The sequence below is a fragment of the Acomys minous genome, assembly GCF_964271855.1.
Source record: "Acomys minous genome assembly, chromosome: 17".
Classification (NCBI taxonomy): domain Eukaryota; kingdom Metazoa; phylum Chordata; class Mammalia; order Rodentia; family Muridae; genus Acomys; species Acomys minous.
The window spans coordinates 53,487,819-53,511,863 of record NC_140500.1 but is presented as its reverse complement, the minus strand read 5'-3'; the positions used below and the strand labels follow the sequence as shown (position 1 = coordinate 53,511,863).

Here is a 24,045-nt window from a genome sequence, read left to right as displayed (position 1 = left end):
CATGTTCCCCTGATTTCCATGATCTCTAGGAGCCTGGACACAGGAATTCCCAACATTTACGAGCAAAACCATCTGATTTTCTTCATAGCTCATAAAGTGGATTTCAATAGCTTTGTGGACCATGCACGGAAGCTAAGGCATACAGGTCACAGGCCTGGAAAGGGGACTGAGCCTGAGTGCTGGACACTAGATTCTGAATGCCAACCAACTATTCTATAGAGCCAGGGGTGAGGCTAGGCTCCTCTGGGTAGTGGACCATGGGGGGGCTGAGCCCCTGGGGCCTTTCCAGACCAGGCCCAGCTGGAGCCCCACCCACCTGACAGCTGCTCAGGGCCTGGCCTAGGCCTGGCAGCTGGGGCTTCCCAGGCAGGGGCCCCTGGGGACAGTGACTCACAGGGTACCGCCCACTTGGAGGGCTTTTTTCTACTCAGGGCCCCCAGGAAGACCCCAAAGGGCAAGGGGCCCAGGGCCTGCAAATAACTGTCCTGTCCAGTGGGCACCAGAGCACCAAGTCCCTGGAGGCTCAGGGGCAGACACTGTTCTGCACCGCTGTTGCTGTCCCTAGGGCTCTGTCCTACACACATCACAATCCTGCCTTGATTCCAGCCTGATTCCCACAGCAGAGTTTCTGCAGCTGCCGACCGTTCGTTCCCTAAACTTTTAATCTGAAAACAAGATGGCTCTCAACAACGGCTTCCCTTGGAGTTCTGGAAGCCAAAAAGAACCCCAAAACAACAACAACAACAACAACAACAACAACAACAACAACAACAACAACAGAAGTTCTCTCCTTTTTGCCATAGGAAGCTTCATAAACCATTCTTACAGGCCCGGTGTGACATCGGAGCTCACAAAAGGCCCTGGCCGGTCTCTACTGAGCGCCAGCGAAGGCAGGCTCACTGCCCTTTAAGGCTGCCCAAACCTTACGGAGCCCGATCTCAGGACATTCTGAGTTCATGGCTCTTCTCAGCCTCACTCTCCGCAGCGCTCACATCATGGTGGGAATGCTTGACAGCTGAGTTTTCTCAGGGCCTTATGGGGTAGAGGCAAAGCAGCTTCTGTTTTCAGTTCTCTATCTACCCACCTGTCTTTCCAGTGTGCCACCTGTAGGCTCTTGGGTTAAGTTATCCAACACATCTCACCTTCCTCCCTCTGTCCCCTCCCCTCCTCCCTTCCTTCCATTTATCACCACTCAATGTGCTCTTCATCTGCTGATTTCCTCTTCTTTCTTTTCCTTCCTTAGGATCATCCATATATCTATCCATCATCTTGCCACCAATCCATCCTCCCCCTACTCACCCATCACCCCCTCCTTCATGCCTTATCTATCTACCCACCCGTCATCCTCCATCTGCCAATCATCCACCCACCTATTCATCATCCGTCTTCTATCTATGCATCTACCCAATATCTATCCATCCACCCACGAACTACCCCCTATCCTCCATCCATCCCCCTCCCATCCATCCATTTAGCCATCTCCCATTTGTCTATCACCCATCCATTTCTCTGTCCAGCACCCTCCCTCTCTCTCCTTTGCCCCAGGCCAGCCTCTGGTCCACACACTGCCCAGGAACAAGGGATGTCAATCGCTCAGCTTCCTTGCTGAGCTTCCTCCCAGCCTATCAGTACTTTGTATCTCATGTGGTCCCCACTCCCTGTTTCCATCCATAGATAGGAATCTGTTGTGTCTCTTGACAAATTTGAGGCCCTGTGTTGCCCAGACTGTCTGTTGGGCTTGACTTTCCTATGTCTCCTAGCCCCTCAGCTCAGGCACAGATGCTTTGGTCCTAGGCTTACTTAGCACCATGGACCCTTGTCACTAGCTGGGGGTACAGGTATTAGTTACCTGTACCTTACACACCTGCTATGTAGCAGATGCTATCCAGGGTAGCTACCTGCTGAAGAGGGCAGGAAGCATCTTGTGCCCAAGAGCTGGTTAGACAGATGATGCCATTGTCAGGTACCAGAGGCCAGGACCCTGCGGGGTGGGGGGCTGGCATCAATACCCTAGAGGTTTGGGGCCACTGCATTCTTCTTTATACTCTGTCCTCCTCCTGACCATGAGTTCCACATCTGCCCGATTTATAGCCAGGAAGCACGGCTGCCCAAGGCCACCACATCCCCAGCTTTTCTGAAGGCTGCTTGCTTGGCTTAGGGGCTGCAGGAGACTATTTGAGGAGCTAAGAGTGCCTGAGGGAAAGTCAGGCTGAGACTGAAGACAGAGAGGAACTTAGTAAGTCTACCAGGAGGGCCCATCTTCCTTCTTTCCTATGTGTTGGGGATGGCCTTGAGCATGCTCTGCCACTCAACTTCACCTGCTTACAGACACCACTCTTGTCCAGCCTGGGTCAGGAGCTCCTTTCGTATCTATGGACATCCATGCCTCTGTGCAAAGTAACTGAGTAGGGTAGCAGCTGTTACGGGGAGCACCCAGGAGCACAATCTGGGGTATGCTGGGCTCCCTGACCATTTCCATACCTGCCTTCCTTGTACTCTTCAGCCTGGGCAGTTGGTGACAGTTTGCCCTCCCCTCTCTTTCAGGGACTGTGCACACTGTACTGGTCTCTACCCCAGACATGACATGCTAGGGATAAGGAAACTGAGGGTACCCACTTGACCATGGATACTACCCCTGCCCTGCAGAGGCTTGTTTCTAGGAACAGGACAGACGCTTTACTCATCATGGACTTCCTAGTCCATATCTGAGGTACCCTGCCTCTATGCACCTCAGTTTGGCCCCCTGAAGTATGGGAGCAGGAATCCCACCATCCTGGCCACGAGGCAGAGGGCAACACAGAACTGAGTGACCCTGGGGATGTAAGGTAACCTCTCACTGTTATGGCCCAGGGCAGTGTGGGCTGGAGTGTGGTGTCCTCCATGAGGGTTGGCTGTCACAGAAGATTGAAGATTGAGGGCGGGTGGTGCTCGGGAAGGAGTCCTCCCTCAATCCTCCGGAAGGCATGGGGGAGTCACGGCATAGCATGAGGTGGGGAAGGAGGGCAGGTCTGCATGGAAACTCTGTGGAGAGCTGCCCTCACCCTCAACCCTGACTCACATGGCCCATGGAGTCACCACCACCCAGGCACAGAAAATGTCCTGTTTGTTCCCTGAGGGGTGGGCACCACCAGGAACTGAGCCTAAGGGCAGATTTTGGCTCAGGGATCGTACATACACACTGGTAGGCTGAACAGGCCAGGGAGGATGAGGGGTGAGCATCCTATGCAGGGGCTAAGGGTAACAGAGCTGATTTTCAAGTGTAGACAATAAACTCTCATTTCAATTCACAGATATAGTGATTCCCATTAAGTGAGATAATAAACATGTAAGCCAGTCACCTGTATTCTCTGCGGCTTCTTGACCTAGGTGCCACCACCATCACCACCCCGAAGCCACCCTTGATTGCTCCAGCTCTAGGAATGCCTGGGGGCCCCTCTGGAACACACTGCACAATTGAAAATACTGGACTGGGAGAGTTAGGGCAAAGAGGGGGCTATGCTTCAGTTCTTCTTGCCCTAGCTGAGCGGGTAGCCCAGAGCAGGGGCTAATGAGTCAGTGACAGCTGAAGTAACAAACGGACAGTTCTCTCACTTGATCCCCTCTGCCTTTCATTTTGCCAGTGAGGACACATGGCCTGACTAGCGTGGATCTGGGGTGGGGTCTGGAGCCGAGGCCTACTCACAATCTGAGCTATTTTCAAGCTGTCCCCAAGGGCTGGTCAGGCAGGAAGTTTGAGGACAACTGCATGGTCAGATGGCGTTCTGTCACTGGGAGAGAGCAGCAGCACAGACAGCGATGAGCACACAAGGGAGCTTGGGCCATAGTCACTTAGAGATTTGGTAACAGAACCGTGCTACCTAGTGTCAGGATAGAACCAGAGCCCAGGACCGACTGGACTCACCAGCAGCTGGAACCTGGGAGGCAGAGCCTGCCATGAGGCATCAGTGGAAACAGGAGCTAGCCCTTCTGGTTCTCTCCATTTTCCAAACAGGGAAATAAGGCGTCCCAAGCCACAGGGGGCCTAGTCCAACTCAACTCTGCTGGATGTGGAGGCAGAGAGAGGCCTAGAGAGGTGCTCTGACTTGCTCAAGGTCACACAGCAAGGACACATGCAGCTCTAGTTGCTGGCAGGACCCTGGATCTGAGACCTTGGTCCTGTCATGCTGCTGAGCTATATTGCCATGAGGTCCTCAGAGCCCCTTGTCTGCCTGAATCTTCACCCATAAAACAAGGAGAGAGATGGATCCAGGGGCCTTGTGGGAACTAAAGCCAGTAGGAGGGGCTGAGGCATGGGCAACCTTCTCTACATGAATTAGGAATTCTGTCTCAAAAGCCTGACCAGCCCCACCCCTGCAGCTCTTTGAAACTCCCAGGGATTGAGTTTTAGCCATGCCAGGGTAACAGCAGCACTGCCTCTCCCCTGAGCACTCACTGCTGGCTCACTGTAGCCAGTGCTCTGTGCCACAACCTCACACGCTCCAGCTCATGCCAGAAGTGGCACTATTACTTTGCTATAGAGCAAAGAGACTAAGGCGTAGAAAGGTCTGGACACATGCACATAAGCCTACGGATTTTGCTCTAAGACAGCCACCATGCAACACAGTCACCGTGGAAGCCTCTTCTCAGTGTCTGCCCTGATCTGTCTTGTTGCCAGCACTCACTCCATTGCCCACGAGTAGGTAAAAGAGAAAAGCCACTCTTCTGGTTCTGATCTGTGTTGAGGAGTCTAAATTCTTTGGTCCTTAGAGGTCATGAAAGTTAAGGGACCCAGATAGGAACCACCTTCTGGTTTGTGTACTTGTGTGTGTGTTTGTGTGCGTGCGTGCATGTGCGTGTATGTGTGTGTAAGCCCCCTTCTAAGAGGGCTGCTGCATCCTGCCTGGCCTCCTTGCCTTCTGTTTCTCCCATCTACTGCTCTGTTTCTCTCTCTCTTTCCCATCTCTCCCTCTCTCCCTCTCTCTCTCCCTCTCTCCCCCCCCCCTCTCTCTCTCTCACACACACACACACACACACACACACACACACACACACACACCAACACACACATCAGCCGGCTGGTAAAGGCTCCTCTGCAACCTCCTTCTCCTCACTGTCCTTTCAGTGCTCAGCGTCCTTTCAGACACTGACACTCAGTAGACCATCCTGGTGATTTCATGTTTTATTTAAAACCACATCACTTACAACACTGGCCTGAGACTGGGCCCATCATCTCTCATGTTGGCAGGAGCTATCCAGACAGACACAGGTTAAAGGACATCTGTGGAAGATGAACTGCCAATCCTGTCAATCCAGAAGGTGGGGTGTGCTGAAGGGAGGTGGCAACATGTAAGGATCAAGACAAAAAAACAAAAACAAGAACAAAACAAAAAACCAAAAAAACAAAAACAAAAAACAAAACAAAAGCAAGCCCAGACTCTCAGCACTTGGCACTCAGGAGACTGTCAGGAATACTCTTCCAAGTTCAGGGCTAGCCTTGGCTACGCAGTGAGTCCATGTCAGCCTGGGACAAGGAGGGTGAGGAAATGTGGAGAGACAAGGGGAGGGGAAGGGAGAAGAGGCGAGGGGAAGGGAAGAGAACTGTCTGTGCTCCCACTACCTAATTAGAATGAACAGAAACCACAGGGACAGTGGAGACATTTCAGAGATGATTTGGAAAGTGGAACAAAAACAAAAACAAGAACAAAAACAAAAACAAAAACAAAAACAAAAGTGTGGTGTGGAGTGAGTGGAGGAGCCCTGGTATGGCGAGCCACGTTAGCCGGCAGGTAGCTGCTTGATTCACTTTGGAGTCCTGTGCAGACTCTGCCATGCAGCTTCCAAGCTCTCATAATGAAGTTAACAACAGTAGACAAAGCTGCAAGGGAGCTAGCCTTCCCAACTGAACATGTTTATGTTAAAAAGAAACTTTACCTCCCTCCTCTCAGTGGAAAAAACGAGTGTCCTTGCTGCAAGTAGAAGGTTACCATGAAAACTAGAAGACGCTACTGAGTTTCAGCACATACGTTTCCTGCCAGCTTACTACTGACTTGACCATGGCCACATCCACGTTTTGCTGACTTCCCCGGACCGCATCACCTGCAGGTGCTGCTGACAACCCGACCACAGCCATCTCCTCCTGCAGCACTGCCTAGAAAGGCCACACGTTTTCTGCTGACCAAAGAGCAGCGACCAGCTTGAGATGAGGGAGTGGGGGGGGGGGTCATTTCAACCTGGCTCAGGGGCTTAAAGTGGCTCTGTCAGGCAGCAGAAGGGGCTTAGTGGGGCCACTCCTTTGCAGCACCTCAGAGCCTTCTGTACAACTCAAAAGCTTCCCAGCTGGATACAGATGACAACACGAAAGTTCTCAGTAGGGCGGGGCATGAGGCAAGTGTAGGCCAGATTCCAGGTTCCGGTTAGCCCATCCGTTGTTTCTGGAACTGACATCAGGAAGCAGCGCACAAATATCACAGGTGCTAAGCAAGCAGGTTAGGTAACTTGCCAGGGTGGAGAAGGCAAGCAAGAAAACAAAGGAGGGCAATGTGGAAGGGGAGTGGAAAGTGGCACTGCCTGGGACAGGGTGACAAAGAAGGCCCTGGATCTGAGGCCTGAAGGAGAGAAGGTATGAGCTACAGGCCTCTAGCAGGATCAGAACATAAGAGCAGGTGCCACCCACTCTCTGAGCTCTATCCTCTGTCGTAAGCTTTGGTAAGTGCAGATTTGGGAAAGTTGCACAAAGACTCAGGGCTAAGCTTAACTCCGGGAACTTCCTCTCAGGTGCTCTCCCTGGGCAGTGTTCTAGCCATGTACTTAGCAGGGGGCACTGCTGCTGCTGCTGCTGCTGCTACTATTATCACCACCACCACCACCACCACCACTACACACACACATACACTCTCTCTCTCTCTCTCTCTCTCTCTCTCTCCAAGACCCTCTTGTTGTAGAGTGTCTTTCATAAAGCAAGGGCATGCTAGGACATACTCACAGCAGGACATCTGTACTGATTCAAGGAGGCCAGCTCCTCTTCAGATCTCAGAAGAGCTGCTGACTGACCTAGTGTTTCTGCCCCCACTCCTGACTCATCTATCAAGCACACAAACATGAAGGGTACTATGCATTTCCAGAGTGGCCTTCCAAGGAGAACAGTCAGCTGATCCTATGGGCATGGGCCCTATTTGTGGCCTGTCATTTTGGTCCTGCAGGCAGGACATATGGGTCAGCTTAGGGCCAGCCAGAACATGAGGTGAGGCCACACTGGAGCCTTAGACATAAGGAAAATATGCATCTCTGCATACACCTATAGACCAAGTACTGTGGTACTACATCTCTCTGTCCTATACATTCCTCTATACTGTGCATACTTAGGCACCACATACCCCTATGTACTACATACCCCTCCCTACACACCACTCACCAAGATGCCTCTCATGCTCTAAGCCAAGGGAACTGAGTTCATGAAGCTCTGTATAGCCTACAGGATGGATTTGCTCACATGTCACTAGCACCCCTCAGAAGCCAGCCCTGCAGGCACACGAGGGCCTCAGGCCTGCACACTGTGGCCTCTTCAACTGTTCCCATTACACAATGATAGGGTGGTGAGACAAGCCACAGCCTGTGCTTGCTTCAGGCCATGGTGTTGTTTACTTCGTGGCTGGGTATTTTGGCATCCCCCTAAATTCCATGTTTGGGTGAATGTTCTACCACGTCCCTAATGCCTCTACACACAGGGCACGTGGAGTCTGCAGTGACTGGGTCTGTACACGTGCCCTGTGCTCCACAGCCTCAGGATATGCTGGAGATGGGGCCTCATGCCCACTTCACGGAGTCAGATGTAAGCCCAGGACCGGTTTAGAAGGACTGAGCTATGGTTTGAATGTGTTTCCCAAGTTCATGTCCCATCCCTAGAGCAATAGTGTTTGGGTCTGGGAGAAGTGATGCCTCCTGCAGGCCTGGCCTCTCAATGGAGCAACACTGTTATCATTGTGGGGACAGGGTGAGTATATTGGGAGTGTACGCCTGAGAAAAAGATGAGCTCCATTCTCACTTTTCCTTGCCCTGCTGCTGTCTGCCATGAGGTGGGTGCTGGCTGTGGCCCCTCAGCCAGGAGTCTAAGAGGCATGGCTCTGTTTTTCATAATGATCCTGATCTAGTACAGCCTGGAGGTTGACATGAAAAAAGCCCCTTTCCTGAGTTCTATAGAATTCAAATCAAGGTGCCAGTGGGGCTGTTTTGTTTTGTTTTTTTTCCCCTGGAACCTTTCTGCCTGCTTTGTGTATAGCATCATTATTATTTATATGCATATGTACTGTATATGTCTGTATTTTTATATGTGTATATATGTATGTATGTATGAATCTATCTGCCTATCTATCTATCTATCTATCTATCTATCTATCTAATAGACCCATCCATCCATCCATCCACTGACCTACTCACAGGATTACAAAGCCAACAAGTGCAGGCCCCAGAGTCCATGTTTCAGTCAGCATGTCAGACAGGAAAATGATGACATCCCAGCTGATGGGTAGGCAGGCAAGAGTCCCCTTTACTGAGCTTTCTCTATTCAGGCCTTCAACGGACAAGGTGAGGCCACCGAATAAGAAAGGCCACCTGCTTTTTTTGTCCCACAGATCAGATACTAACTTCATGTAGTGTGTCCTTGAAGGGGTGTCCAAATACTTCTAATGTAAACTCCTGGCACCTGTGGCCCATTGCAGTGGCTGCAGCCAACCCTCACAGCAGTGTTCCCTGTGTGCATCTGTGCCATGTTTCCTCCTATAGGGAGATGGACTAGGGCCCATTCTAATCACCCTCCCCCCCCCTTTTTTTTTGAGACAGGGTTTCTCTGTGTAGCATTGGCTGTCCTGGACTCACTTTGTAGACGAGGCTGGCCTTGAACTCATAGCAATCACCTGCCTCTGCCTCCAAGTGCTAAGATTAAAGCTGTGTGCCACCACCGCCCGACCCCCTTCTTACTTTAACTCTCTAAAGACTTGATTTCCAAACCAGGTCACATTTTGAAGGAGCTGGGGTTATGCTTCCGATATGAGAAGTTAGGAGGATGATAATTCAGCACAGAGCAGGCCCCAGGAGGGGAAGGGTCCTCCTTCTCTGCACCAGCTGGGTATCTGGGCTAGCATGGTCTTCCCTCTGCTCAATTTGGCAGTGGCCAAAGGCACCAAGCGTCTCTTGTGGTAACTCAGTGAGTTCTTGGCCAGCAACAATGCCCCCATGCATCAGATCTCCCTGAATTCAATACCACCTTTCCACCTCACCACCACAGGGAAATTGCCAACCCAGAGTACACTGCCAGAGCCTGGACTGGACTACAGTGCCTCACCCCAGGGGCTGGTTCCATGTATAACTGGGTAAGCTGGTAAGACTAGCGAGGCCAGGAGATCCTTGTGTCCCCAGAGGATGTGGGTTCCCCTCTCTGTCCTTTGCCTCTCTTGTATTCCCTCATTAGGCTGGAGCGGTGCCTGCATCAGCTTTTCCCAGACCCTGGCAGTTCAGTCAAACTGACCCTCGGCTGGATTTCCCACTTGCCCACTCCCCTGCCTCTGACACATACTGGCCAGACAACTAGCCAAAGTCCCTCAAGTGAGAGGGCAGCTGGCAAGAGCCCAAAGCACTTGACACTGCCCTGCAGCAGACTCCCTCTGAGGAGCCCCTCTTCAGCCCTAGTGAGCAGACTCTATATCCCCCACATAGAGCAGGGATATGGCATGAAACCAGAAGGCTGTCACTCATGGAGGCTTCTTCCTGCTTCTGTTCCTGTGTGTGAAGTCGTGGGACACTGCCTGAACACCAATAATCAAACTGCCCTAAGACTTAACCACCCAAGTGAAGGAACACAGCTGTGCAGGTCTTGTTCAGTGCTGTGAGGCTGCACTTGACCATCCAGAGTGAAGTTTCCCTACCCTGGCTCTACTTTCCTAACTTCCTGTGGAGTCCCTGAACTCCCAAGGGCCTCCATAATCCTCTGTTCCCTTGCCTGTAGCCTTTCTTTTTCCTTCCCTTCCTTCCTTCCTTCTTTCCTTTTCTTTCTCTTTTTTGAGAGAGTTTCTCTGGACAGCCCTGGCTGTCCTGAAACTTGCTCTATAGATCAGGCTGGCCTCAAACTCAGAGATCCACCTGTTTCTGCCTCCCGGAGCTGGGATTAAAGGTGTGGGTCACCATGACTGGTGCCTTTGGGCATTCTCCACAGCCCTTAACAAGTGTCCTGTTCACACTCTTCTTCTTAAATCCTTCCCCAGGGCACACTGCCTTTCCTTGTGAGCCTGGTTAGCCCTCTCCCAGCTCCACAGTATAACTCAGCTCCTTCCCTCTCTTGGAGGAAGTGATTTCTCTCCTCAATAATCACCTTGGTCTGAACTTAGAACTTCATTGATAAGAGCACCTGCACTTGCATAGGACCAACTGGGTTTCCAGTACCTTTTCCCTTTCTCCGCATCAGCAACCTTCCTAAGCTCATTTCAGCTCAGGGACCTGAACATCACGGTAAGAAAGTGACTTGCTGCAATCAACATGGATAACTCTGTTTCCAAAAATGCCCACCGCCATGCACCAGGCCAGTGGGGAGGACTTTGTGACAGTGCAATGTGACACAGGTGTCTTCTAAAGTCTGGACACACAAAGTGACAAAGATTCTACTGGGCTGTTCCTCTCAGTCGCCCCTTTGTACTACTTTCTCATGCAGCATTACTCAACCTTTCTAATGCTGCTGCTCTTTAATACAGATCGTCATGTTGTCATGACCTCCAGCCATAAAATTCTCATCGCTACTTCATAACTGTAATTTTGCTACTGTTATGAATCATAGCATAAATATTTTTGAAGATGGGGTTTGCCAAAGGGGTTGGGACCCACGGGTTGAGAACTGCTGCATTAAGGTGTGAGGAAGCCTGGATTACGAGGAGAGAACCAAATAGGCAAGATGGGGTAGGTATGGGGTATGGGGTGCTTCTAGGAATCCAACCACAGGCCTCAAGACGCCCCAGGGGACAGTACATAAAACAGTCCCTGCTCAAAAGACAAGAACTGTTGGTTTAAACTACTAGGCTCTGCATTCATTTGCTATGTAGTAACAGCAACGGCAATATTACAGAGATCCAGGGAGTTTAATCAGTATGGATAACGACTAAAGCAGCCTAGCCTGGGCAAGCTGATTGTACGACACCTCTGTAACATCAGGGAAGTAATTTAGTCTCTCTAGACTCAATCTTCTTTCGGGTCTGAAATATGGGGACCGCAATTATCTGTCTGTCTTTCTTTTCTTTTAAATATACTTATTGCTCTTTTTGAGACAAGGTTTCTCTGTGTAGCTTTGGCTGTTCTGGACTCGCTTAGTGGACCACGCTGGCTTCGAACTCACAGCAATCTGCCTGTCTCTGCCTTCCCACCCAAGTGCTGGGATTACAGGCATGTGCCTAAGTGCCCACTTTCTTTCTTTCTTTTCTTTTTCTTTCTTTCTTTCTTTTTTTTTTTTTTGTTTTTTTGTTTTTTGTTTTTTGTTTTTTGAGACAGGGTTTCTCTGTGTAGCCTCGGCTGTCCTGGACTCGCTTTGTAGACCAGGCCGGCCTTGAACTCACAGCGATCCGCTTGCCTCTGCCTCCTGAGTGCTGGGATTAAAGGCATGCGCCACCACTGCTAGGCTTTCTTTTCTTTCTTTTTTGTAAGTTTTTGAGAGGGGGGGGGGGAATATGCACGAGCTCGTGTGTGTGCATCTGTCTCTGTGTGTGTATTGTAGTATGAATGAGAACGGCTTCCATATGCTCATACACTTGAATGCTTGCTCTCTATTGGTGGAACTGTTTGGGGAAGGACTAGGGGGTGTGGCCTTGGTGGAGAAAGTATGCAACTGAGGGTGGGTATTGAGGTTTCAAAAGCCCACACTAGGCCCTGTCTCTGCCTCCAGTTAAAAGATAAGATGTAAGCTCTCAGCTACTGTTCCCGTGCCATGCCTGCCTGCTGCCTTGCTCCTGGCCATCATGGCCATGGGCTCACCCTCTGAAACTGTAAGTAAACCCCCAGTTAAATGCTTTCCTTTATAAGTTGCCTTGGTCTTTATGTCTCTTCAAAGCAATAAGAACTCTCTCCCTCCGTTCCTCTCCTCTTCTTCCTTCTCCTTCTTCTCCCCCTCCCCCACCCCGCATGTGTGCGTGTTCTGTTGTCTGTGGAGTCCAAAGGAGGGTGTTAGATCACTTGGAGCTAGAGTTAACAGCTATTGTAAGCCTCCCAACATGGGTGCTTGGCACCTAACTTAGGCCCTCTTTTTAAAAAAAGATTTATTTATTTACTATGTATACAGTGCTCTACCTGCATGTACACATGCGGGCCAGAAGAGGGCATCAGATCAGATTCTAGATGGCTGTGAGCTACCATGTGGTTGTCGGGAATGGAACTCAGGACCTCTGGAGGAGCGGTCAGTGCCCTTAACCTCTGAGCCATCTCTCCAGCCCCCTAACTCAGGTCCTCCAGAAGAGCAGCAACCACCACTTTGTGGTCCCCACCCACCCATCTGCCATGCAGTTGTGGGGATGGAATCTTGGCCTTGGGCATGCTAAGCAAGCTCTCTGCCACCGAGCCACAAGTCCAACCCAGCAGTATTTACTAGACAAGCGGTCATTCATTCAAGTAGCACCAACACATAACACCTACATCTCAGTGCCAGGGAGAGTTCTTATCATGACGGATTACCATGAGCCGCAGGGGCCCTTGGGTTGGATAGTGGGAGCCAAGCGCTGAGACCTGGTGAGCTGGAAGTGCTTGTGTTCCCTTAAGGCCCTGTCAAGCCCCTTTTCAGCCATGCCCCAGGAGCCTCTGAGCCCTATATGGTGACCATAGTTTGGGGAGCAACCTTACACCTTAGTGTTCTGTCTTGTGAAGCCAGCCTTCAGGAAGTAAGTGGACAATTGGTATGCTGTGAGTTCGTCCCCCTAACCAGTGTGTTTAGAGGAGAGGCTACAAGATCAGCATGTAACAGGGAGGGGGGCCCTTGAGGTCCCTCTCCTAGGGAACTGGAATCCCACAGCAGAAGCTTAAGCGAGTGACATTACACCACTCTGCTGAATGCTGAGAGCCCCTGAGGCAATTCCACACCGTTGACACACTTTTCATCTCACTCTTCCTCTTAACTTTTACAATAAAAACATCACGAGGCTTTTAATACCCAGCTTAGCAAGAATGTGGAGCTAACGCTCACCCACATGCCGCCACAACCGCTTTAGAAAGTGACCTTGCTAAGCCCAGCAAAGTTGAAGGCTCTCACTCACACACCCAGCATACATGCGCAGGAATGCCACAGCTCAAGAGCTAGGAAGCACAAGCAAGAGTGAATCACTGCCCTGACTATAACTTTAAATGTGCAGCTATTTTGTTGAATGAATGGGTTGGGGTTAGAACTCAGTGGTAGAACAACACTTGCCTAGTGCACACAAGGAATTTTCTCTCTGCTATTGAATAAACAAACCCTCAAAATACTGAATGCAAAAACAAGTTGCAATTTTATTTATTTTTTTAACACAAAGCCTCCCTATATAGCCCTGGCTGGCTTTGAACTTACAGATACTCCTCTGCCTCTGCCTCTACCTCCCAAGTCCTGGGACTTGCATTTGCCCCCATGCCTCATAACTAAGAGTGAATTTCGCAGGAGATAGAAGCAAACAGGGTGGAGACGTCCAGTAGATTCAGCGTTAGAAAGGAAGGCAGCAGTTGCATATTTTAGACTGTAGAAAGGCCTTGAAGACAGTATAACGAATGGAATAAGAAGCCTCTCAAGGTAGGGGTTCAAGGTTTTTACTGCCTATTTTTTCCTTGGCTGTTGCCACAGTTTGCGGAGGACCCCAGGGCCCAGACTCGCCTGTAGTTTTCCAGGACCCACTGGATCCTTCCATTTCCTCTTTCTCCCAGGCTTCTCACACCTAAAGTTTCAATAGGATGTCCTCCCCTCTTACCCACTATTCTGGTAGGTACAGTTTTTCATGGGGACGTACACCTTGGACTAGTGTCTCGATATAAGTGAGTATATACCATTTAGCTCTTTTTGCTTCTGTGTGAACTCACTCATTATGACAATTTCTAGTTCAATCCATTTGTCCACAAATTTTGGAAATTCCTTGTTTTTAATAGCTGAGTAGTATTCCATAGTGTAAATGTACCACAGTTTCTTTATCCATTCTTCTATAGAGGGACACGTAGGTTGTTTCCAAGTTCTGGCTATTATGAATAAGGCAGCTATGAACATGGTTGAGCATATGTCCCGTTGAGTGGAGAAGGAGATCTAACTTTCACACAAACTCTGGTGCCCCATATTTGAACATCTCCCTTGGACGGAGATGCCTGTTGGCACTCAGAGGAAAGATAATAGGTCACCAAGGAGAGACTTGATACCGTATGAGCATATTCAGGGGGAGGAGGTCCCCCTCAGACACAGACTTAGGGGAGGGGAGGGGAGTAGGGGGGAAGTGGGAGGAAGGGAGGAATGGGAGGATACATGGGATGGGCTAACAACTGAGATGTAATATGTATAAATTAATAAAAATGTATTTAAAAAAATGTGGAGTAATTTATATATATATAAAAAAGAAGCCTCTCAAGGATAAAAACGTGGGTGGGTGTGGTGGTTTGAGTAGATATGGCCCCCACAGATTCATGTGTTTGAATGCTTAGGAGTTGTGGCCTTGTTAAAGGAAGTGTATCATTGCGGGGTTGGGGGGTGGGGAGGGTGTGTGGCTTTGAGGTCTCCTATGTTCAGGTTCCGCCTAGTGTGGAACTCTAGTCTCCTCCTGGCTGTCTTCAGATTAAGATGTACAACTCTTGGCTCATCCAGCACCATGCCTGCCTGGACACTGCCATGCTTTCTGCCATGCTGATAATGGACTAAACCTCTGAAACTGTAAGCCAGCCCCAGTTTAAATGTCCTTTATAAGAGTTGCTTTGGTCATGATGTCTCTTCATAGCAATGGAAACCCTCAAAACAGTGTGTAGGGGGGTTGCCCAATAATAGAAAGTAGCACTATGGGGCCATGGGAGGGGATGGGGATCAGCGTTTAATGGGGACAGAGTTTTGATTTGGGAAACTGGGAACATTCTAGAGATGGGGGAGGGGATGGCTGCACAAGTGTGAATGTGCTCCACAGGGCACAGTGAATTGATTATCATGGCGGCATTTACAGTGATGCACATCTATAGTCCTAGCACTTGAAGGCTAAGGCAGGATGGTGTTTTGAGCCCAGTTCATGATGAAATAATAAAAACTGTTTGTTTGTTTGTTTGTTTGTTTTTGAGACAGAGTCTCACCAAGTAGCTCTGGATGTCCTAGAACTCACTATGTGGATCTTGAACTTACAGAGATATGCCTGCCTCTGCCTCCTGAGTACTGGGGTTAAAGGTGTGCACTGCCACTAGGCCACCTATTTTTCTTTGGAATAGCAAGTTTTATGTTAATATACTTTACGATAAAACGTTTAAAGCAAATAGCAGAGCACAGTGCTCTGTATTTCAAGTTTAAAATGTGGAAACTCATCTTTTGTTTTAGCAAAGCTACCAACTGTGCCTGGAAATGCAGGCTCCTGACCTGAGGTCCTGTTGGGGTCTGGGTGTAGGCAAGATGAGACTTGAGAGTACGCACAGGGCCATCCTGTGGAAGCTGGGGGACAGAAAGCTCTTCCTTTGTTTTCCCTGTATCTGGCTTATTTCATTAACAGTGGCCCCAGATCTGACCAGCCAGAGGACTTGGGAGGAGAAGGTCCTTCTCTTATCATGGATGAAGGGTCTGTAACTCCCTACCCACGGCAGCAGACAGCAGAAGCATTCCTGAACAGCGCGATATGGTTTCTGGCTGAAAGAAGTCACAAACTCCAACCAGGCCCAGCCACTGGCGGGGCTCCAGAATCAGTCTACATTAATTTAAGATCACTAATGAAGAATAATTAACAGCTTCAAGGGAGCCTGGCACACCCTGTGTTTAGAAGTGGTTAATTATGCATTGTCTGCACAACACCCTTTTCATACTCTTTAAGTTTTGGGTCGCAGTTTTAAACAAGGAAATATGGCATCAGGCAAACCGCCAAGCGGCTGTGCTCAAAGCCTCTGTGAGGAGAGCCCCTGGGGCTGCGCAGCTACTTGCTAAGCCCCACTAGGTACATAGCCTCCGGCACTCTCATGCTCTTTTCCATAGTCCCCAAAGAGTTTTTAGAGGTAGCTGTAGCAGACCTGGCCACTTTAGAGTCTCCCCAGTAGAAAGAGCATCAGAGAATGAAAGGGCGACTTCCCAAAGCTCCAGCCCAGGCAGGAGCTGGCTGCATCCAAAGTTCCTGCCCATTTTAATGATACACCATATCCTGGTGTGGTGAGCAGTAGAAGGAGAGAGGACTAACCCCCTGCCCTGGGCATGGTGGTCACCAAAGTGATGGCCACCAGCACTCGGTGAGCAGCAAGCAGCTTATGGCTGTACTACTGACCAGCCTTGCAACTACAGCCCCAGTATATCTATCTCCCTATACCTCAGTTTTCTCACCTAGAAAGTGGGATGTACCCATTCCCCACTACATGGAGTCGGTGCTCAGAGTCAGTGCCTGCAATGGAGCAGGTGTCAGGGCCTAAGCGTTGAAATGGCCATCCTGCCTTTCTTTATAACCTCCTTCCCTGAAATTCCCCAGTGCTCCCACCTCACCTTTGATTACTCTAAACACACAAGTACTTCCCAGTCCGGTGCTGTCCCTGTCCTGGCAACCAAATCCAGTGCCTACCCCCAGGTGCAGTTCAGATGTCATCGCCAACACTAAGCCTTCCCAGATCCTCCTGGAGGCCTCCCTCATGTTGCAGACTCTTGCAGCTGTTGTAAGTGGGTCTCCCTTGGCAGGCTGGGAGCCCTGGAGGAATAAGAGCCTGCCACACAGATGGGTGGGAGGGGCTGCTGTTGGCTTGGTCTTTTGCTCTTGGACCATGTGGCCCTGAGTGTAAACCTGGGTTGGCCACACCCAAGATCCTTAATGGGCTCTCCAGTGATTATAGTACAACATCCATCCTTGATGATACCCTGTGGCTTTTGTCATGTCCTGAAGACCCTCTGCTCTTTCAAAGTCCTTAGGCCTGTCCTGTGTTGTGCTGGGGACCCCCAGCATAAACCCTCAGACATGGCCCCCACTCTAAGAGGTCACTTCTGGAAACCCAACTCAGGCCCAGACCCTCTACTCTGTCAGAGCTCTGACCACATACCTTCTATAGCTGACAGGATCTGATCCCCTTCCTCTCTACCTGTCCCAGGGCCCTGGCATCTGCATGGCCTGAAGCTAAAGATAACTGAGAAAGTTTGCCTCAGAACAGAGAGACCTGAGTTTTAATCCCCAGGCCATAGGCCACAGCTCTGTGTTTGTGTCTCACTTGACTCCCTTTCATGAAGGGCTTTACTACATTTTTCTGGCTGAGATTAGCAACAGAGTATAATGTTACATACACACACACACACACACACACACACACACACACACACACACACACACACACACACGGTGAGGATCAGGCACAGGTGGTACTGGGCACACAGGGCATTCAGCCCTGGAGGGGCTACACATACAACCTGAGAGACAAAAGTCTTTCCAGCTGCATGTGCTGTGTGCTGAGGCCCTGGCATGGGCACCTAGAGCTAATGTGGCTAGAGTAATCAGATGCAGGAAAGGCCTCACTGCTTGGCACTCACCCAAGTATGCAGACTTCCTTTCTGTGGTGGTTGTGGGACCCTCAGTACCCTCCTCCAAGAAAGCACTCTGGGAGTGAAAGTAAAGCTCCCACACTTTCCCAGAACTGTGTGCATACTAATGGCCATGGACTTCACAGGGTGAGATCAGAAAGTAATCCCCCTAGAGTAGATGAGATAGTTTGTTCCTCGAAGTCTGTAATTATAGCCATTCAGATGACCCTTCCATGGCCACAGGGTACCCTCCTGCAGGACACAGCATGAGTGACTCAAGGAAGGTGTGCATGGAGACCACACACACGCACACAAGCACATTTAAATGCTTTATATATACTTTACACAGATATTCACAAAGACTTACAATCCCCCTATACACATACTCACAGCCATTGTAAACACACACACACACACACACACACACACACACACACACACACACACACAGAGGCTTGCAGCCTCTGCAGTCCTTGTCACTATAAGAAGACAACACTCAAGTCCTGCTCACTACAGTTGTCAGGTCCAAATCCCTGCTGATGGGGAAACTGGCACTCAAAGAGGAAAAGTGATGACCTGCCCCTGGTGGCACTTGGAGGGAAGATGCTTCAACTTTAGTACCTCCAGGCCAGGTATCCCCCAGTGTGCCCTCTGTGCTCAGTGGTGGAGTCAGCCAATACTATGTTTACAGGCTAGGGGCTTCTGGCTCCTGTCATTGCTTTCCTGGGAGTCAGACCTGTTCAGCACCTCACCGGCTCCCTGGGCTGACCCAGAAGCAAGAATTGTGCTGCAGTGCTGTACTTTAGCAAAGTCAAAGAACCATGCCTTTGCAGAACCCTTTCTAGTGGCAGGCTAGAGGGAAAGGAGCCAAGTTGTTAAGGCAAGTTTCAGAGTGGACCGTGATAAGTGCCACCAACATTCCTGGCCAGTGACGGGGACCCTGAGCTGAGCTAAGACAGTCTTGCAGCTGCACAGACTCGGGGTAAACTTTCTAGGTCCCAATGCCCTCAAGGCCCAGGTCCTCTGCAAAGAAGGGTCTGCTTACCTTTTATAGGCCCCATGCAACGGCTGCAGGCACAGGAACTGCCAGTAATCCAGGCAGAAGGCCTTGAACTTGAGCATTTTCACTTTCCAGTCTCTAGTGGACTGCAGTGGTGTCTCCAGAGAGACACAGCAAGGGGCTGCTGGGAGGTGGAGGCCTGGCTGCTGGTCCCTGCCACGGCCCCCACTCACATGGCCCAGCCCTGCCTGGTGCAGCTCACACAGTGCGCGCTTCCAATACAAAGAGCAGCAAGCACAAAAGCCTGCAGCTCATCCGCGTGCACGCTCTCACTGGGTAGGCTCACGCTGCTGCTTTCTCTTGTGCCCAGTGCTTCTGGGGGCTCCCGTGGGGGTCCCCAGAGCAAGCCAGGGTATCCTTGGCTATGCTAAGCTGCGGGGACCCCCTGCCCATCTTCCCGAGGAGCCTGTGTACGGTGGCTTCTGCAGCTTCTCTGCCAGCTCTTCTTCCAACTAGGCCAGGGTTCTGATGGCGAGCCAGTGTCCACCCACCTGCCTTGGCTGAATGGCAGGGACAGGACAGGCTGAGGGGAACAGGGAGGGAGGGGTCCAGGTGACAGACAGATAGTGGCCTCTGCTGCCAGATAAATTACGTGTGGAGGAATCCCTGCCTGGCCTGCAAGACTGAAAACTCACCACGTAGCCACATGGTGCTTGTGGTGGGGGTAACTGGGCTCTGAAAGGCAGTAGAAAAGACTGACAAGGCCGCCAGCTCCGTTGCCCAGGCGACAGGAACACATTGATAAAATCTAAAATGGAACCGCAATGACAGCTGCTCATTGGCTGCTGGAAGAGACTCCTGTGGCTAATGAGGGAGGGTGGGAGGGCAGTGGCTGAGTTGAGGGGGCCATGGCCAAACAGAGGCATTGTTTCCCAGGCTGAGTGGAGGACTCCGTGGACCATGAGGCCTGGTAGCTACAGCCCAGAAACAGAATCCACCCTCTGTCTTGTCTCCTTTCTTGCCCCTTAGCTGGTTGGCTGGTTTCTATACCAACCCCAGTGGCCTATTCCTCACATACCAGCCAGGGACCTTAATGCATCATTTTGGTTCAGACACCAACATGATCCCACCCCCACCCCCACTCTCACTGCTACACTCAGAATAAAGGCAGTGTTCCTTACCAAGCAACTGTTCGTGACTCTGCCAGTGGTCTGACTCCTCTGATACCCAGACACGCAGCCTAGCTGTCCCCCTTTTCCCTCTTGATGCAGCATTTTAGCCTAGCGTGCGGTTCTCTCTGCTAGGAATGCCTCCCACCAGATCTTACCCCCATCACTTCTCAGATGCCTACCTTTCATAGATGTCTCAATAAAGCAGCACCGCCTCCCTTGTCGCCATGTGTGATTCCTCCTGGATGCCTGCCTCTTTATATCTGACCCACAGCTTCCTTTATCAGCTTGGAGTGCACCCCGCCCCCCCCAGGAGGGACCACATCTTTCAATCAATGTCTGCACCAGCAGCTGCTCCACCACCAGCAGGGTGAAGTATAAGGACCTTAGAAGGCGACTGGGACAATCTCAGAACCCAAGGGACTTTCCTAAGTGCCACACTCACTTGGCCACCTTAGGCTCCAAATCTGTATCAACTCACATCTTTACAAAGAAGGTCACTTTCTCCCTACAGATGATGGAACAGAGGCTCAGGGAACATCCTGTGGTCAAGATGTATACACCGAGTTCCGGGTCCAGCAGCCAGGAGAGACCTGATGCTCGAAGAGTCTGAGCTCTGTGCACCCTGAGCTACAGGCCTGGCTCCTAGGGGAGATCCATCCTGTACAAAGCCAAGCAAGGCACCTGTCCTGGCAGGGTGTTTTCACCTGAGGCCACCAGCAAGCTTTGCATCTAGAACAGTGGTTCTCAACCAGAGATGACTGGGTAATGCCTGGAGAAATGTTTGGTAGTCACCAGCAGTGCTACCAAATTATGCTACCGGATTAGATGCTATCAATTATGTTACTCGGTTCAGAACAAGGATCCTAGGCCCTGACTCCCTTGTTGGGAGTGCTGGGCTGAGAAAGTGGGTCTAGAGAGTGGGTCCCTGGAGCTATTGGGCTGCAGGAGCCAGAGCAAGTTCCACTGCATGCACTGGCCTGTGGCTGGGGGAGGGGGAGGGTTACACCAGCATTCTCAGAGCTGAGCAGGACCTTCTGCTTCCTAAGCAGGAAGACAGCTGGGGGGCAGGCAGGGAAGGCGAGGTGGCCATCTGCCTGAGAGATGAGCCTGTTTGCCAAGGTGGTTTATGCTTTTCCCTTCCCCCACCCGGAGTACCACCAGCCCCTCCTTGGGACAAGGACATTGGCTTCCCTCTCACGTGTGTGGCAGAGGAAGCTGGCTCTGCCTGTGAAAGGCGGCAATTGCTGGCTGGGACCTTTGTTTCTGATTTCCCAGGCTTGAGGGAGCCTTCAGAACCTTGGTGGGGAGGGTGGGGCGGGGAGAGGCCTGTGGCACCCCTCCACCAGAGCTTGAAACACACTTTCTCAGGGACTTGCAGACTTGTGTCACTTAAGAAGGCCACAGAAGCCAGGCAGCTGGAGGGGTGCAGTCATGGGCCCTGGGTCCGAGTCATGCATCCGGTCCAGTGTTTCTGATCTCTCTGGGTCCATCTTTCTCATGTTCGGAATTGGCACAGGGAGCTGGCTCTGGCAGACCCAAGGGGGCTGTGAGGATTCCAAAGCAGGTCATATGCCACAGCCAGGTGGCAGACACTCCGGCAGATGTCATTTTGTACCTGTTTTGTTGCTGTGCTACAAACATGCTGAACACACCCCACCTCAGGGCCTTTGTACTAGCTGTTCCCAGCAGAGATGCTGATCCTGCCCAGATTCCCCTTCCCCATGCCCCCCCCTCCAAGGCTAACCAGCATTCCTCAGAACCACTTCCTCTAGCTGCCCTCTGGTCACTCTGCCATTTACCCTTTTCCTTCACAGCCCCCGTCACTCCCTCCCCAGTATATTACACTAAGAGAGGAGTTTGTGTCTTTGTTGCCAGGCCACACACACACACACACACACACACACACACACACACACACACACAGAAGCTCTGCAAGGGTGACAGGACCTCGGCTGTGGTATCCTAAGGGTTTGACACCTACAGATACTTAGGAACCGGATTTTGGGGGGGGGGAGTTGACTGCCTTAGCCTTCCTTTGATCTCCAGCTCTGCTCTCTAGGGAGCAAAGGGCTAACCCAGCCATGGCTCTGTCTGGTCTGGAGAGAGCTCGGGCTAGCTTTGATGTGAACTGTACAGCCATACTGAGTCAGTGGGGGACTCGGCCGGCCTCACCCAGTTCTCACATATTCTGAATCAAGAGCTCCATCCACCCTTTCTCCCTTCATTCCAGAGCTTTCTGGCTCTTCCTCTAGTAGGCACCCCATGACTGCTGGGATGGCAAAGTGGATCATGCAGATGAAGATACTGCTCTTAGCAACTCTACTGGGTTTGAGAAAGTGACAGAGGCTCAGCTGCTCACAGGAGTTTCTTGATGCTTTTTCTCTGGGGCCAGGCACAGCTGTGCCATGATACACACAGACATGAGGGTACCCCGAGTCAGCCTGGAGTGGGAACTGTGAGTGCATGCAAGTGTGAGCATGGACTGTGTATGTCCCAAAGTGGGTTATAGTCCTGGCATGCCCTGGTACTGGTGTGTGGAAGCCCATGGGCAAGTGTGAGGATACTGAAAACGTTCTGGATCTCATGTATGCAAGAGTCTGATAAGTGCATGAGATACTGGTGTGTCAAGTGTGTCACACATGTGGGTGGAATTGGGACAGCATGTACACAAGGACCCCAAGGCTCAGATCCCAGCTCTGTCTTCCTGGCAGACACTGAACAAGAAGTGTCCCTCAAAGGGACACGACTGTCCTATCTCACTGGCTTTCATTAAATAAATCTGCTATAGTAGCAGGTGTCACTGGAGTGTACATAACAGGATTGCGTACATTATGGTGTGTACCACACAGCTCTTGATCCTCACATCTTGGGGCAATGCTCAAATCTGAAAATGTGAACAGAGACTACCCCGTTGCTATGTGCACACTCAAGGGCCAGGAATTGCTTACTGTAGCTTTCACATTTCTATATAACATTGTCTGTATCCTGACATACAGGTCTGACCCTACTTAGTGTGCCCAGTGATGGGTTCACACCCCATGAGTCTCCTCTCTTCTTCCAGAAGGCCAGTTCCTGAGTGGCCATCCCCACCCCCACCTTGCACCTTCAGTCCTGCACACTGGGTCTTTTTCTGGGAGTGGCTCACAATACAACTCCAAATGGGACAGCCAACTTCAAATTCTGTAATACAGTACATATGGACCCCAACCCTAGTCACATCACATTAAAACACGACCCCCCCCCCGCCCCCGACGCACACACAGTTCTCAGAGTCTCTTCTGCACATGATACAGGGAGCAATGTTCTTCAGGCCCTGGCAAGGGCAGGGGACAAATATCTAATCCTTCTTTGGGTAGGTGTTGGATTTATTTGTTTGTTTTTGAGGCAGAGTCTCAAGTAGCCCAGGCTGGCCTCAGGCTTGCTGTGCAGCCGAGAAGGATCTGGGACTTTAGCTCCTCTGCCTCCATTTTTCAAATACAGGGATTGCAAGTGTGCACTACCACTCTTGATTTATGAAGATCAGGCCTTCCGCATGCTAAGCAACCATTACCAACTGCGCTGCATGCTCAGCTGAGTATCTAAGCTCTGTGGGTGAAGATGGAGTGCACTCTTTTTGAAGACCCTGGATAAGAACACTGGGGTCTGAAGCATACAGAGGCAGCAGCGCCATGCCCCCAGCTCGCACACACTGCCAATCAATGGAAATCCCTGGCTCTCACCGACTCCAGCTTTGGTTGTCATGGGAACTGCCTGCTCTAGGCTGCTCCTCAGGGGACTCCAGCCATGGATCTTGCAGCAATCAGCCTCAGCACAGGCTGACCTCCAGGGGAACCTCAGTTCTGTTCTTGGGGAGGCCTTGGGTTAAGCCCTTGTTGGGGGGGTCTGCTTTAACTGTATGTATTTTCTGGAGGTGTATTTTCCTCTGGTGTCTAGGAGAGCTGGGGGACCTCCTACTGGGAAGGTCAACTTTCACCACCTCCAAGGCTTCTTCTCCACCCCAAGAGCATTCATTCAGAAAATGCAGGCCTTGGTGGCCCTGAGACAGGAGAGGCAGATGCAGGACAGTACCTGTATCGGTCAGTGGAGAGGCTGCTTCCGGTCTCCAGGGAGCTCCTGGGGTGGTAAAAGCGAGACAGGGTTACTAATAGTCCCAACGGCAAGCCCCTTGGCACCCAGCCCGCTCAGGTCACATGGGTGGCCTCAGA

The 24,045-nt window shown here is 50.9% G+C and overlaps 1 protein-coding gene across 10 annotated transcripts in view; it reads right to left on the bottom strand.

Moving 5' to 3' along the window:
* IQSEC1 (IQ motif and Sec7 domain ArfGEF 1) overlaps positions 1 to 24,045 on the bottom strand; it is a 337,559-nt gene that overhangs the window by 106,760 nt on the left and 206,754 nt on the right. For 7 of the 10 annotated variants that reach the window (XM_084765762.1, XM_084765763.1, XM_084765775.1 and 4 more), the window contains one exon: positions 23,909 to 23,953. The exons of 2 other annotated variants lie outside the window; for them this stretch is intronic. In XM_084765762.1, coding sequence (XP_084621888.1) covers positions 23,909 to 23,953 — 45 coding nt within the window. Of the gene's footprint in view, positions 1 to 18,713; positions 18,806 to 23,908; positions 23,954 to 24,045 lie in introns of those variants that run through there. One more of the 10 variants, XM_084765770.1, reaches the window with a different exon arrangement.